The sequence below is a fragment of the Rattus rattus genome, chromosome 4 (assembly GCF_011064425.1).
Source record: "Rattus rattus isolate New Zealand chromosome 4, Rrattus_CSIRO_v1, whole genome shotgun sequence".
Lineage (NCBI taxonomy): Eukaryota > Metazoa > Chordata > Mammalia > Rodentia > Muridae > Rattus > Rattus rattus.
Genome location: NC_046157.1, coordinates 50191720 through 50207900, shown reverse-complemented (window position 1 = coordinate 50207900; position 16181 = coordinate 50191720). Strand labels below are relative to the sequence as shown.

At 41.1% G+C, this 16181-nt stretch overlaps 1 protein-coding gene across 1 annotated transcript in view; it reads left to right on the top strand.

The window, feature by feature from the left end:
- The window catches only part of Ttc3 (tetratricopeptide repeat domain 3), a 99392-nt gene that overhangs the window by 63246 nt on the left and 19965 nt on the right, over positions 1-16181 (top strand). The window contains exons 30-35 of the mRNA XM_032900389.1: positions 770-826; positions 2044-2114; positions 5769-5933; positions 8350-9373; positions 10576-10641; positions 14844-14993. Coding sequence (XP_032756280.1) covers positions 770-826; positions 2044-2114; positions 5769-5933; positions 8350-9373; positions 10576-10641; positions 14844-14993 — 1533 coding nt within the window. The remainder of the gene's footprint in view (positions 1-769; positions 827-2043; positions 2115-5768; positions 5934-8349; positions 9374-10575; positions 10642-14843; positions 14994-16181) is intronic.

The following is a 16181-nucleotide window of genomic DNA, read 5'->3' as shown; positions in this document are numbered from 1 at the left end:
GTGTATAACTGCACATGGTGGCACAGGCCTTTAATTTCACCCCTCAGGAAGTAGAGACAGGACCAGATGTTCAAGAACATCCTTAGCTACATAGTGAGTTCAGCTCGACTTAAGGCTACAGGAGACCTGTTAACAAATGTTCATTTTAGAAAGAGGCAGATGCTTTGTTCTCGAAGGAGCTCTTGTTGGTTTAACTGAGATGCTGCAAAACTGAACTGCCTTTCCTCATGGACGGTGGCTCTTTTCGTGCTGTCCAGCAGGCTAGGAGCTCTTCCTTGACAGTGAGGAGAAGCAGGCATCTTTACCAGTGTGAAGGATCAGCTGTCCTTGAAACATGTCTTAACCTTCTGTAGTTGATGCGTCTTGCCAATGTGAGAAAGCAGTGAGCAAACCTTGTAAGAAGGCGAGTCTTTCATTCACTGTTCTGTCCAGTGTATGGCCACGAACAGGAGGTCTGACTTACTTATTAGTGAAAGGAGTGTCGGTAAAATGCTACCATGCACCCCAGAATTACCTAAAAGTCTGATTCGTTATTGAAATAGCATAAGCCCTGTTGAAGTTGAGGCTGAACCGTTAGAGCAGTGTTATTTTAGTTGTACTGAGTAGTGTTGTTCGGCTCTTAGTGGGACCTGGAGGGCTGTGCTCACTGCGTGACTGCTAAACACTGTATATTTAATGTATGACTGTCAAGGAAAATGAATGTGGTTTTTGTTACAATTTATGATTCTACTATATGAGGACTCATTGATGTTCTTTTTCATTTTTTTAGTTTGGTTGTATCAAGGTAAAAAACAAAGGCAAGAAAAAGAAGCCAAAAGATTCAAAGGTAAGAGTACCTTCTGCCGTGACTCTCCAGTCTCTGCAACTGTCTTGGATGTTAGTGAGAAGGAAGCAGCTCTGGGAACATTTGAAGCATCTTGGAAATTGACTTTAGACTTTAAAGATACTTAGCTACTCTTAAATCTTAATTGCTGTTTAATTTTCTAGATTCTTCTGCATGAACACATGCAAGGCCTCATGAAGGGACAGTTGGCAGGAAGGCTGTGAGCCAGGCAGTCTGGGTCTCTATCTTGGCTCTTCAGCACCTGTAACAGCCAGGTGCAGCTGGTTCCCTGAAACTTGCTGGTCGGCAATCCCCCCTCCCCAATTGGGGGTGCTCCAGGCTTAGTGAGACACCGGGCTGATGAAGATACCTGATAAAAGGCTATGCCCTGTCACACATGCACACATATGTGCCAGGGCACCTGCGAAAACCCATACAATGCATACACCATGGAGTCCATGCACATACAGTTAGTAATTATATCACTTCACTGAATTTTATGAGCAAGTATGAAGGTCTTTGGCTTTTTGTGTTCAGAACTTCTTTGACAGTTATTTCTGTTAAGAGGTTTGTCAAAACATTTGTTTGTCAGAAGTGATAAATCCAGTCATCTTAATGACGTTAGGATTGCTAGGATCTCTTCCTTCTTTTCACTTTAACTCCAAGCGCAGGAGACAGAAGAGCATTATTTTAAATGATGAGGGGAGATCTTCGTGGCTCTAGCATAGGAGGGAAGGGCCTGGGGGAGACAGGAAAGCAAGAGTGAGCAAGCGGTGGAAGTTTCCACACAGCTCACCTTTGTGTCTTTGACGAAAAGGAGAGTTTGTTTACATTAAGTTACAGTCGAATTTACATTTTTGGAAATATTGGAAACTACCCAAAGTTTTAATTTCAATCTATTTCTGGCTGTTAAAATTTATAATACTGGGGTTGGGGATTTAGCTCAGGCCCCGGGTTTGGTCCCCAGCTCTGAAAAAAAAGAAAAAAAAATTATAATACTGTATTCTATTTATGATAAACGTGGGGTAGGCTTTTCAGTGTTGACAGTCGGCATGTATGTGTTTATGTAAATTCTCACTAATTCTAATGGTCAGTTTTTTCTTCCATACAATTTTAGAGTCGAATACTGTTACTTTTAAGGTAGACTATTTTTGTCATTTATGGTAGAATCTCATCATTTTTAGGGTAAAATATTCTTGTTTTGTTTTCTTTTAAATCAGCCGATGTTAGTGGGATCTGGAACAGCATCAGTAACACCAAGTAGTGAGACGGTCGCTCCAGAAGACCATAAGTAAGTACAGATTGGCTTTGCCTCATTGTCACTCAGACATCTGTGGTAAAGGTCATGCCAGGCTACCACAGGCTTGTCTCCTCTCCTCTCCTCTCCTTCTCCCCTCCCCTTCATCCATTATCATAGTCCATCTTGAGTTAATGCCATGGCTATAGGAATTATAACCTTAAGAATTCATTTCAGCTGTGTTAAAGTCACAGGAATAGGGGTAGGAGAAACTAAAATGAGACAGATAAAACCAGATATGTGATATGAATGTGTGAAATTGTCACACTGAAATTCATTATTTTGCATAATTAATGGGACTCAGTTTATAAAGTGCTTTCTGTGTGAATAAGCATGAAGACTTTTTTAAGTAAGGGAAATTCTTCTAGTTTGGGCTGTGCAAGACAAGATGCCTTGAAATGCAGCACTTAAAACTGTAGAAATCTAAGCTGGAGGGATGGGTCAGAGGTGAAGAATGCTTGCTGTTTTTTGCAGAGGACTTGGATTTGATTCCCAGAACCCACATGGTAGTTCACAGCCATCCATGCTCCAGTTGTGATGGATCTGAAGCCCTCTTCTCACTGCTGAGAGCGCTAGGCACACACATGGTACCATACATATGCTGGCAAAACATTAATACATGCAAGTAAAACATTAAAATCTAGTTAATTAAAGAACAGGAAACTAGGAATTTATCAAAACAACATACCCCAAATTAAATAGCTAGAAAGTAAAGCAGTATTACTTACAGTTCAAAGCCTGAAGTCTGATGTCACAGAGGCCATGTGCTTCCTGGTGCATGCATGATGGCACCATCTTCCTGTGTTCACACATGTTGGAGAGTCTAGTAGCTCCATACATACTTCTCCAGAATTAGCACAGCCACAGCTCCTGTTCTCAGATGCGTGCCTTCATGTGTCCCTGACCGCCTCCAAGGACCCTCTTTCTAAACCAGACTGGTGATCAAATCTTAACCTGAGACTTAGTGCTGGCAGCTGTCACTCACAAACATTCAGATCATAACACAGTCCTTACTGAAACTGACATGTGTGTCTTCTGTTCTGGGACTTGGACATAGAAGTCATTTATTAATCCACTCATCTTCAGAGGATAGGCAGTGTTTCTGTGGAGTGACATGCCCACGATGAAAAGCTGGCAAATAGCAGGCCAGCATTTAAACCATACATTCTGCTTTTGAAGCACACACTCCGACTGTTTTGTCCTTTAGAGTGTTAAAATCTAAACCAGCATCTAAGCCCAAAGGCCCCTGCAAAGAAAGAAGAGAGAATGCCGAAGGAGAAAGAGCGCACATGCTGGCAAGAGTGGAAATCATATAGAAGCCAGAAGTTTAGAAGCAGACAGGCGGATCACAGAGATGTGCTGCAGAAGTGTCTGCATCCCCCTGGAGCGGCGGTTCTCCTGCACGCAGGCTTCGTGCTAGCATGCTCGTACTTCCTAGACCAAGCGCTGGGCAGCTTTATTAAAGATGCTACTCATCAACAGTCACTGTGTTTCAGGAAGGACATTCTATAACTTTCAATCTCCTTTCTGGGGTGGCCTGCCAAATCAGAAAGCCATGTAATACCTCACGAAGTAAGCTGGCCATGGTAGTGTTAGCGCTCGGCAGGCTGAGGCAGAAGATGAAGCTAACAACATAATGAAATAAGTTCAAAGCCATCCAGAGCTACGCAATTAGACTCTGTCTTAAACACACATGCAAAACAGTGCTTGTTAGGTGCTCCAGATGAGGAAAGGCTCGTAGGATTCCTCCTGACTCAGGCCTGGAGATGAAAGGACAACAGAACCATGAACCTGAAAATGACCCACTGCTGTTTGACGATGGCCGTCCTTTGTGTGTTAGTTGTATTTTTGAGATAAGATTTCTCTGTGTAGTGTTGGTTGTCCTGGAACTCCATGTACACAGACTGGAGGATGACTATCTTGATATCTCTGCAAAAGGCACATTGCCTGACATCAGGCAAAACTAGTTTTGTGGGTCCAGGACCCAATAGACCTCAGGTTTTAAGGGGATTTAAGTTTATGCAGGTGGTTTAAAGGGAAAAGAAGGCATGAAAATCGATGTTTTTCCATGCCAAGGAAGCTGTACCAAGGTGTCTACACTTACCAGTATCCTTTTTCACTCAGAACTGTCAAGGGAAGGTGGTTTTCCTCCACACCCATGCAGCATTGGAGACATTCTGTTAATGACATGAGTTCTTTGCCCATAAAACAGTAGAACTATTGTATTAATAGTATGACTTTAAGACTTTTTAAAGCTGGCCAGAAGTGGTGGCACACACCTTTAGTCCCAATTCTTGGGAGAAAAGTAGGCAGAATTTGAGAATACCCTGATCTACAAAGACAGCCAGAGCTACACAGAGAAACCAACTTGAAAAACGATAATATAATTAAATAACAGGTATTTAAAAGCCTTGTTAAAACCATGTTAGCTTATACCTAAACAGTGCTTAGGAGACTAAGGCAGGATTGCCAAAAATTTGAAATCAGTCTGGGTTGCAGAATAAGATCCTGTCTCAAGAGTAAGAAGTCTGTCATAACATACTATAAGCAAACTGTCCATACGTCTTGGCTTCCAGTGCTGTGAGCGCTCTGCTCTTTCAGGCCTTTTCTGCATTTGTTTTGGTTGCTGGTTCCTTTTCCCTCGGGTCCTCTGTTCTTCACAGGAGCCTTTTTAGGCTCAGGTTCTGGGCCCTGGAAGAGCTGATAAGGAAAAGCTGGGACAGTCCTCTGTGGCTGGTCCTTACCTTGACCCTGTCTCTTTGAGGATCCCTTTGCCTGTCTTGAGCCAGAGGTGATCACTGCAGTATGTAGGCCTGAATTCTTATAAGTACTGTTTGGTCTGAATTGGTTCTGGTATCTCCTGTTCTTCATGCTGCTGCTACACGAGTTTTAAAGAGATGTTTTTATTAATAGCTTGTGTTAACCTTTAAATGATTAGTGGTTAATAATTTTAAATCTGCATTTGTCTCTAACTCTTCAATAAGTTATAATGAATGCAATGTTGATATTTGTTTGTTTTTCGAGACAGGGTATTTCTCCTTAGTTTTGGCTATCCTGAAACTTGATGTCCATACTTGAATAGCTTTAAACTCCCAGCCATCCCCCTGCTTCCACCTCTTGAGTGCTAGGATTAAAAGCATGTACCACCACACCTGGCCTTGATTTTTATCTTTTAAATATTGAAAAAAAATTGTGCTCTTAGGAAATAGAAGTGTTTATTAAGAATGTGAACTACAGGGTTTCTTGACTGTAACCGTTGGGGTTTTAAGTTTTATGCATTTTATTTACTGTGTCAGTGTTTTGCCAACCTATATGTCTGTGTACTACCGGTGCTTGTAGCAGTCATAAGAGGCAGCCAGATTCCCAAGACCTGGAGTTATGGATGGTTGTAAACCTGGGTCTTCTGCAGCATCAACAAGTGCTCTGAACCACTGAGCCAGCTCTCCAGCCTGTTAATTTTAGCTTTTCTGTATTCTCTGGCGGTAAATTTTTGTAGTCCCAAACTGAGATTATTAATTTTATTTTGATTATTTAATTTTATTTTAGTTATTTTTTATAGTTTCTTTGATAATCCTGTCCTCTAGTGCTTTCATGTGCAACTAAATATTCCTTCCCAGAAGTTGATATACAGAATTGTTTTTAACCCAGCAGGCGCAATTCAGATTCTGCAGGACCATTTGCAGTGCCTGACCACCTTCGGCAAGATGTGGAAGAGTTCGAAGCTCTTTACGACCAGCACAGCAGCGAGTATGTTGTCCGAAATAAGAAGCTGTGGGATATTAACCCCAAACAGAAATGTTCAACTCTGTATGAGTAAGTAGCCTAGTTCCTATAGCTCACTTGGGAGCCTACCAAGCAGACATCAAAGATGTCTGATTTGTGTTTCTTAGTATTTATTAAAATGTATACTGTTTCACTCATAGTGTCTGGGAGAAATGTTCAGAACTTTTGCTGTGTATTTCACAAAGTTTATTGAAGGTTTTTAGTTACTAAATTTGGAGTACAGATTATAATTGGTTTTCAGTTTGAGCTGCTGCTACTGATACTTTGAACCAGGCTTTCTTTCACCCATGGTTTGGGGGTTTTGAGACAGCATTGCACTACATAACTTAGCAGGCACTGACCTTGCAACACTCTTGACTTGGGCTCCAAGAAACCAGGATTTCAAGTGATGGTGCCCCTCTACCAGTCAGCCATAGCATACTCTTGTAGTCATGAATTCCAAGTACTTGATTAGCAAACAACACTATCACTAATATTTGTTGTCCTTGTATTGATGGGTTGTCTGACACCTCACAACGGCAGTGACAAGTTATGTGACTTAGGCAAGTGTTGCCTTTTTTTTTTTTTTTTTTTTTTTTGGAGATGGGGATCGAACCCAAAGTGTTGCCTTTTTATTGAAAAAAGGAACCCTGTATATTCTGATAACTTCAGCTCTGATTCTGATTATTCAGCTAGAGTGAGAAAATTGGGAGCGCTGTACCACAGCTTTTGTGTTGGTCATGAAAAAAAGGAATGTGCTTTTCTTAAGTAACTTTAGATATGAAGTACTTAAGGATTTAAAATATGAGTGTTGTGATGGTTTGTATTATGTTTGGCCCACAGAGTGGTACTATTAGGAGTTATAGCCTTGGAGTAGTTGTGGCTTTTTGGGTGTGGGCTTTAATTCCCTAGTCCTAGCTGTCTAGAAGTCAGTATTCTGCTAGCAGCCTTTAGATGAAGATGTAGAACTCTCAGCTCCTCCTGCACCATCCCTGCCTGGATGCTGCCATGTTCCCACCTAGATGATAATTGACTGAACCTCTGAACCTGTGAGCCAGCCCCAGTGAAATGTTGCCATTATAAGATTTGCCTTGGTCACAGTGTCTACTCACAGCAGTAAACCCTAAGACAAATGTAAACTTCATAGTCAACTGTGAGTGATGTGAATAACTAACCTGGTGAATAGCTCACAGAATTCGTAAGTTTACAAATACCTGGCCATTTTGAGCTGCACATTAAGTTTTATGGTACTTGATTCTTTAAGGAAAGATATCACAAAATAAAACCTAGTGGAAATTAATGCAAAAGCTAACTTCTGAAACCCCCATCATTTATGCACAGTATCACCTTTTCCTTATTTTCACCTCATTCTGTCATTCCTGAGAGACTAGTCAGTCTAGGTCTCACTTTATGAGATATTGATCAACTTTCTTATGAGAACTCTATGAGTGGCAGTTTAGAAATAACTACAAAGTTAGTCTGGGATGGAAGGGTGAGGGCCTTTGAAGGCCCCTGCCTGTCCTCTCCCTAGTGCTGGCATCAGCTGCAGTAGCGTCCTGTAAATCCATCTGCCACACTGCAGATTAACAAATGTTGCACACATGGGCAGCAGATGTTGGTAGCTCTGGTATAATTAGCTTTATCAGTATTACTTTTTTTTTTTTTTTTTTTTTTCGAGCTGGGGACCGAACCCAGGGCCTTATGCGGGTTGCTAGGCAAGGGCTCTACCTCTGAGCCAAATCCCCAACCCCCAGTATTACTTTTTACACTACCATATATAGTGTGCTCAGTTCTTAGCCTCTAGTTAAATAAAGAAATATTTGTTTTATTTTACAGTCTTAAGACTTTGAAGGGGTCATAATGGGAGATCAGAAAACTTCCAAATTCAGCAAAAATGGAAATGGGCATAAGACTGTGGTCTCTTGTTCTTAGCTTCTTTTATCTCCTAAGTAGCCATACTAACTGATCCTAGACTCTTAAACACTAAGGTATGAAGAAATCCTGCTTTGTCTTTGAATCCAATGTATACACTTCCTCAGGATACTTTTCAGGACCTAAGAAACCTGAAGCGCATTTGTGTCACATTTCAAATAGTCTTAGCCTACGATGGTACTGTTTCTTTTTGCTAGGAGCTCTTAAGTTAAATACTGTCCTCTTTCAGCTGTGACATGTCCACTGCTGCTTAAAGACTTTTTTTCCTAAACATTTTACCAAACGTTGAACAGAAAGCGGGGAACATAGCTCAGTTGGTAACATGTCTGCCAGGTGTGCACAGATTCTAGATCCTATGTTAAGCTCTCCAGGCAGGTGAAGTTCTGATTGTTGAAGCATTGAGTTCAGTCAGCCCTGTGTTTCTTCTGGATTGTATTGTTGGGAGAGTTTGATATCAGAAGTAAAATACTTGCCTTGAGAGGAGAAAACCAAACAAGTACTTTCTTGTAACCCAATGTAAACGTATTTTTCCAAGTTACTTCTCTCAGTTGTTGGAAGAGCACGGCCCCTTGGATATGAGTGATAGGATGTTCTCTGAGGAATATGAGTTCTTCCCTGAAGAAACTCGCCAGATACTGGAGAAGGCAGGAGGGCTGAAGTCGTTCCTCCTGGGCTGTCCTCGATTTGTTGTGATTGACAACTGCATTGCATTGAAAAAAGTTGCCTCAAGACTCAAGAAAAAAAGAAAGAAGAAAAACATTAAAACTAAAGTTGAAGAAATTTCAAAAACAGGAGAATATTTACGAGTTAAACTTCCACTAAATCCAACTGCTAGGGAATTTCAGCCAGATGTAAAGTCTGAAGCAGCAGCTGAGGATGTGACGTCCACACCAGGACCTGCTGACTCTTCAGCACCAGCTGCTGAGGATCTGAAGCCCCAGCTGGACTCTGATAGCTCTTCTGGGTCAGCTTCGGAGGACAGCAGACTAGAAGTTGTCTCTCCTGACTTGCCTACACCACTCTGTGAGGATGCTTCTCCTTCCCCCACACCAGCTCCTGAAGATACCAAACCAACTTACTGGACTCAGTCACACCTGGTCACAGGATTCTGCACATACCTTCCTTTTCAAGGATTTGGCATCGCCCAGTCCCGGCCAGCGTACATTAACATGGTACCAAGCCTGTCCCAGTTCACTAGCATTTACACACCTTTGGCCAACATTTCTTCTGAGTATCCAATGCCAAGATCCATGCCAGTGGTACCATCTTTTGTAGCCAGCGAGAGAGCAGACGGAAATGCTGCTGCATACTTTGAGAGTCATCGTCTGAACACTGAGAACGCCTCTGATGACCACACTGCCTCTGAAACACAGATCCTGGAGGGTCCTTTGGGAATGTGCGTAAAGTCCCAGAGCAGCACAGCTGATGCCGGGACAGCTCTGAGTGAGCCTGAAGGAAACAGCAGACACAGTGGGAGCTCTGACAGCCTGTGGGAAGCTTCTCTAGAAAACGTCAGTGGAATAACAGATGTTCCACCAGCTCTGTCGGTTGCCATACAGGTAAGGCTTGAAAGAGAAAAGGATATTTTAAAAACTTAATATTCTTTTGTGTGCATGATGTGTGTGCTGGCAAAGGTACACATGTGCACATCACACGTGAACTTTAAAGGACGACTTTAAGGAGTTATTCCCTCCTACTGTGCTTTTACTGAGACATCTCAATGGCCTGAAAAAGGTTGGTGCAAGAGCTAAATTTGCCTTTTCAGTGCCATTATTTTTACTAAAAGAAGTAGTTGGCTTCATAGTGGTTGTAAAAACTTCTCTACCTGTAAATAAAAATGCCTCTGTAAGCATCACAAGTACCTGTGTTGTCAGGAGGACGTTGGATGAGGTAATAAACAATAGTCTGTATACCCTACCACAGTCTATACTGCTAAGAAATAAGGTAACAGAGTTAGCAGTGGAGCCAAAACATCATTTCTGTGATTAATAAGGAAAAGATAGGAGTCCTATGGTTGCTTCACAGGAGGTACATGCACTTCCAACCACAGTGGCTCCGTTGATGGCTTCATTGGCTGATGCAGCATTCACAGCAAAGTCAGAAGAGAGGGCCCCCATCTGAGCTGACTGCCCCATAGAACATTGCATGTGCTGCCTGCTGCTCCCCAGAAAATGAAGAGACCGTGAAAGTGGGGCTCAGTCAGAGAGCACTTGCTTAGCATGTACAAAGCTCTGGGTTCCAGGCAAGTCATTGAATAAGTAACAGGGACATAAGGTGAAGGGGAAGAAGTTGGACTATATATACACGCATGCCCAGGTTCTGTAAAACCGGGGGAGTTGTAAAAGACAGCCAGATGGAGAGAAATGAGTGGTTTCTGTAAGTGCTTTCCTAATAAATAAGCATGCAAACACGTCAGGGTTCTCTGTAGTTGGCCTTTTGGTGTGAGTTCCTGAAAATCCTTATTCAATTTGGCTTCCCTTAAATCTTCTGCTTTCTAGCAAACTTTGAAAAAAGAATGTTACGACTAGTATTAAATGTAAAACATGGTAAAATGTAAAACAGCAAACAATGTTAAATGCTAGTATTAAATTTGGTTATATTCATAGTATTTTCTGAATGAAATTTTTATATAAAAATATAATCTAAATAGAAAAAAATCCTTAGAAAAATTGTGGGCATGTTTTAAACTATTACAAAGTGGATTGCTTTAACTAGTGTTATTGTGGTTGGTTGAGTTGTAAGCAGTTGTTTCACTCCATAGGTGTCCAGGAGCTTGATACATCAGGAAGTCAATACTGAGCCATATGCACCTTTTGAAACACAACAGGTAAGTCAGAAGTACATTAAATTGTTTATATATATCAGTTTTATTGACATATTTGAATTGGACCCAGCTAGTCCCAAAATGAAGTAGGCTTTAGACTTCAACAAAAAACTTTTTTTGTGCTGAAGAGATGGCTCAGAGGTTAAGAGCACTGTCTGCTCTTCCAGAGGTCCTGAGTTCAAATCCTAGCAACCACATGGTGGCTCACAACTATCTGTAATGGGATCTGCTGCCCACTTCTGGTGTGTCTGAGGACAGCAACAATGTACTTATTATTATTTTTTTAATATTTATTTATTACATATACATCATATAGCTTTCTGCCTGCACATATGCCTGCAGGCTGGAAGAGGGCTCCAGATCCCATTACAGATGGTTGTGAGCCACCATGTGGTTGTTGGGAATTGAACTCAGGACCTCTGGAAGAGCAGACAGTGCTCTTAACCTCTGAGCCATCTCTCCAGCCCAACAGTGTACTTAGATATAATAAATGAATAAGTAAATCTTTAAACAAAAAATTTTTTTTGTTGAAATTTGAGGAGGAGGCAGAGTTAATTCCAAGAATATTGGCTTTGTTTTAACTTACAAGATGATCATATATTAATTCATAAATCAGGTTATTATATGAATAACATCAGAAGATAGGAGTGGCTATATCTCAGCATGCTAACAATGTTCTTTGACAGTAAAAGCCGTTATCTTGTTTAAAGATGAAACATTACCACTAGTGTTTATTATTGTTCTAGAACTATTAACTAATAAAATTTAGGAACAAGAAAGAAAAGGGGTATAAGTATCATTATTTACAGAAATTAAGGCCAGAATAATTGAAAGGTAATTGCATAGAAGATAAATATTTTCCATATACTAAGACCAACTTATTAAGAGACTGTATTCTATTCTTAATGGCAAAAATTGGTATCAGACAGCAAAACTGCTATTGAGAGCCTTGATGAAGAGACATGCCCATGTGCTTTGTTGGATAGTGTGACAATGAAAAGATTGATTTTTTTCCCCTTTTTTTTATTTTTTTTTTGTTAATTCAGAACAGCTTTACTATACTTGTGAATCTAAGTAGAATTTAATAGTTCTCTGTTGTAATACCACAAATTACCTCAAAATCGGTTGGCTTAAAGTAGCAAAGAAAAAACAAAACTGTTGTCAGTTCCTCTTGGTCAACAACCAGGGAACAGGTTAGGAATTCTGGTTTTGAGAGAGTAAATATTCTTATCAAAGGAAGGTTTTACATGTCCATAAGAAAAAAATAGGAATTGATGAGAACATATAAGCTCCAGTGAAAGCGGTGCTGGTGGTTTTTAGTCATTCACTAATGGGTCCCACACGCATGGCATTGAAAGAAGAAACAGGAGGCTTTCTGGGGTGCAGTATGGAGTCACCTGTACTCTAATGGATGGGCGCTTCAGTGTGTGTAACAGCCCAAAAGCAGAGACAGTTCTGACACCCACATCTTTGGCTACGATGTGCTGTGCCATGCATTGTAATTCTGTGCTGTTCTTTAACATTGACGCAGCTGTAGTAGACACAAGTGTGTTGCCCATGCAGTCTGAACAAGACCGTCATAGTTTCCATAAATTATATTAAAGAGCCATTAATTTCTTTTCAGTACACCTTACTAGAGATTATGAGAAAGAAACTGAAAATCATCTACCATTGTTGCACCTATGCTAAATTTTTTTGTTTGTTTTTGTTTTTTGTTTTTTGTTTTTTTGTTTTTGTTTTTTTTTTGTTTGTTTGTTAAACAAGGTCTTCTTGGCTGGCTTAGAACTCAATAGATAGATTCAAGGCCTCTGCCTCCTTAGTGCTAGGATTTAAGGTGTATATTTTTAGGTAAAACCTTACTTGATCATTTATATACAGTTATACGATACCTTTTAAAAGATGGGAGTCTTGTTTTAAAGCCTCTGAAATTTGCACTCTTCTGTTTGTTCCTGTTAGAGAACTACATCATGTTTGCTTACTTTTTTGCAAGAATAGGTGAAAAATTCTTTGATGTCTTAATTGTTGAACATCTAGACTGTGTCTGCTATATAGACAGTGCTGCAGTGAGCGGTTCTCTGTTTAACACGACATATCCTGGGTAGCTGAGCTCTTACTAGGTTCCTTCGTTGTACTTAGCTCTACATCAGGTAGGCTCTGTTGTTTAGTAAGTCATTGTTGAAACTTGAGTCAGCCTTGGGAATATTGACAAGGGCTGTGTTCTTAGTTCCTAGGCTTTGACACAAGTCGGGGTGGTTGGTTGTTTTTCAACTGTTGAGATTTGCGTTGAGTCTTAGGCCTACAGTTTTCTCCCAGGACTTTGAGAAGTCACTTCACACCTTTCACCCTTGTTTTCTGACCTATAAAAGGTAAAAATGTATACTTCTTATGAAAATGTAGTGAAATTTAAATATAATAGCATAAAGCTACCATTTAATGTCCCAGCTATCTCTGCTGGTAACTTGGGATGTAGAAGTTATCTATAATATCATATTTGTTGTGATTCTTTTGCCAAATTGAGAATAAAAACAGGTAACTGAAGTGTTTACCAGTGACGCTTGCTGGTGTGTCACAGTAGGCTTGAAGTTTCGTTTATGCAGTGCTAAAGTCTCCGTCTGGACAGACATGAGTTAAAGCCCTCCCGCCAAAGCTCTCTGCTCTGTCTGTTGTGCTTCTGGTAATTAATTCACAGTGCTTTGATACAATGCATAATTTCAGTTACTGAGTTCCCTGCCTTTTTAGTTGCAAAGTGCTGAGGTGGGGAAGGGGGCAGGAAGTTGTTCAAGATGGCTACGGGTTGGTTCCTGTGGGATTGTCCTGCAGCATGACTTCTGCAGGAGGACACTCTCTGACCAGGAGGCTTCCATGCCTCACAGTGCCTTCTTCAGATGACTATGTGATTCAGCAATTCTAGCTGAATGAGAGCTTTGAAAAAGCCTTACATAGTAAGTGATACTTATTGTTTGTCAACATTTCATAGAACAGTACCAACCACATCTTCTTTTTCTGATTGTTTTGATTTTAAGATAATCCATGGTAGATAACAGAAAGTAGTTTATTAGGTATTAATTTGTTTTTTTTTTGTTGTTGTTGTTGTTGTTGTTTTTTTAAAGATGTATTTATTTTTTGTATGTGAATACACTGTAGCTGTCTTCAGACACCAGAAGAGGGCATCGGATCCCATTACAGATGGCTGTGAGCCACCATGTGGTTGCTGGGATTTGAACTCAGGCCCTCTGGAAGAGCAGTCAGTGCTCTTAACCACTGAGCCCTCTCTCCAGCCCCCTTGGTTTTTTTTTTTTTTTTTTTTTAATTACCAACAACTTGCTTGACATTTGCTAATGTCAACACTTAATGTGTTTAACTTGTCTTTAAAATATATGTATATGCAACCTTTAAAACCTAACAATAGTCCCTAATGTTAATATAGAAAATAACATTCAAATTAAACTTTGATCTGCCATTATGCTCTTAGGAAACAAACTTTCAGAACTAATTAGTGTTTAGATTGAAAAGTTAAATTACAAGTTGGCCCTGGGGTCATGAGAGCGGGAGGGCTGGCTCTGCCCCTTGCTGGCTGCAGCATTGGGTCAGCTAAGCAGAGCAGTGCTGGGGAGCTTGCCCTGCTGGTGTGGGTATAGGAGAGCTGCTAGGCTGACAAGCTCAGCTACCACCCAGGCCCAGATCCAGAGTTTTGAGCTGGCTCACCTCAACATCTACCCCACCTATGAACTGCTGGAGTAATGAAGCAGCCAGCCCTGCAGATCTCCAAGACCAGGCAGCAGCAGGGTATCTGAGAGGAGTCCTGGTGAGAGTGTAACAGAAGCCAGAGGCCTTGAAGTGACCAATGGCACATTGTAATGAATTTTCCTGTAAAGCTCTGGCACCCTGCGGTTTCCAGGCAAATCCTTCCTGGAGAGCCTTTTTTTTTTTCCTTTCCTGGGGAAGGTTGCAAGGGCAGAGGGAGGGTACAAAGGGACAGGAAGATGAATGGAATGGGGATGCATGAGGCAAAACTTACAAATCAATAAAAAGTTAAAGGGAAGGTTTATTACAAATTTTAGTAGTAAAATAATAGTTCAAAGGAGAGCTGGTGCTGCATTTCCCGTGTAAATTTTCCTTTTCCTGTTATTCTCCTTTGAGACAGTTTGGAACAGATCCTAAATTTTCCATAGTTGTTAATTGGTGCTTTCGTGGTTCACTCTTAGGGGGACCTTTCCCAGAAGGAGAAGGAGTGCCACCTGCTCAGAGAGCAGCTTCAGGTGGCCCGTGAGGACTGTGAGCAGATGGAACTCAGGAGCTCACAAGAGACCAGGGACCTGGAGGAGAAGCTGCAAAGGCACATGGAGGAGAACAAGGTAAACCTGCCTGAGCTTCCTTGATCAGGTGCGTGTGAGTGTGCCTGTCAGCTCACACTGCGGAGTGCGGTGTGAACTGCTCCAGTGGCCACACACGGATGTCTTTCTCAATAGCCGCTTTCACTTTTCTCTGCAGCATACCCTAGTGGCAGTGTTGCTTGTAGTGATGTAGAACTTTTACCAACTGCTTTGAGAAAAGGACTGTAAACCTGGAATTCAGTTTATCTTTAATTCACTTGTCTGGTTAACTAAAGCTCTTCTGTGTTTAATTCCAAGTTTAATTCCTGTCTGCGTTGCGAGGCACTGTCAGGAGAGGTTGCAGATGTGAGCCCTGGAGCCACCCTTGGTTCTACTCCAGTAACTCTGTCAGACCTCTTCTAACAGAGTGGGCACTTGGGTTACTTAATTTCACTGAACTTTAGTTTGCTTCTCTGGAAGATTTGGGGTAAAACTCTGTGGTAAACAGTGAGGGTTACTAAGTATTGGCTCTGCTTCTGCCTGCCGTCTTCTTCCCAAGGAGATGTCAGAAGGCTTCGTGGAGCCTGGGCTGCATTGCCGTCCTGGAGTGTCTAGTTTAAACTCTGTTAGTCACATACAGTGAGTGGTACCAGTCGGCAGAAAGCCAGGTTGCTTTAGTGGCAAGGAGATGACAGGTGTGAGGAAAATCATGCTCCTCTTTAAGGAAATGACTGCTTCCTATTCATAAAGGGAATAGAAATACCCTTTTAAGAAGGAAAAAAAATGGTTTCAGAAGTCTGGAGTAACATGTGGAGTAATACATTAAGTCGTAGGAAATTAGCTTAATGTGACCTTAATTGGAAACTTATTTATTGAAATTGGAGTATATTTGGGAGAAAGGATATGGTTTATAAAGAAAAGTAAGTGGCAGAACTCGTAGACCTGTTCACAGAGATCAGACTAGGGACAGTCAGCTCAGCTCTCTGTCTGGGAAAAATACCAGCTTTAAAAAAAAAGTTAAAGCCTGTTTAGCATATGATACATGGAATAAACCACTTGAGTAAATAACTAGAATAAACCACTTGAGAGGTTTAATAAAGTGATACAAATGTGTTATTACCTCAGGAAAATTTGAACATCCATGTGGCCTCCTGTTTGAGTTACGGGCAGATTTGGGGACATAGTACTTGATGTGTCATTTGATGAGTGACGTTTGTGATAGAGGCTTCA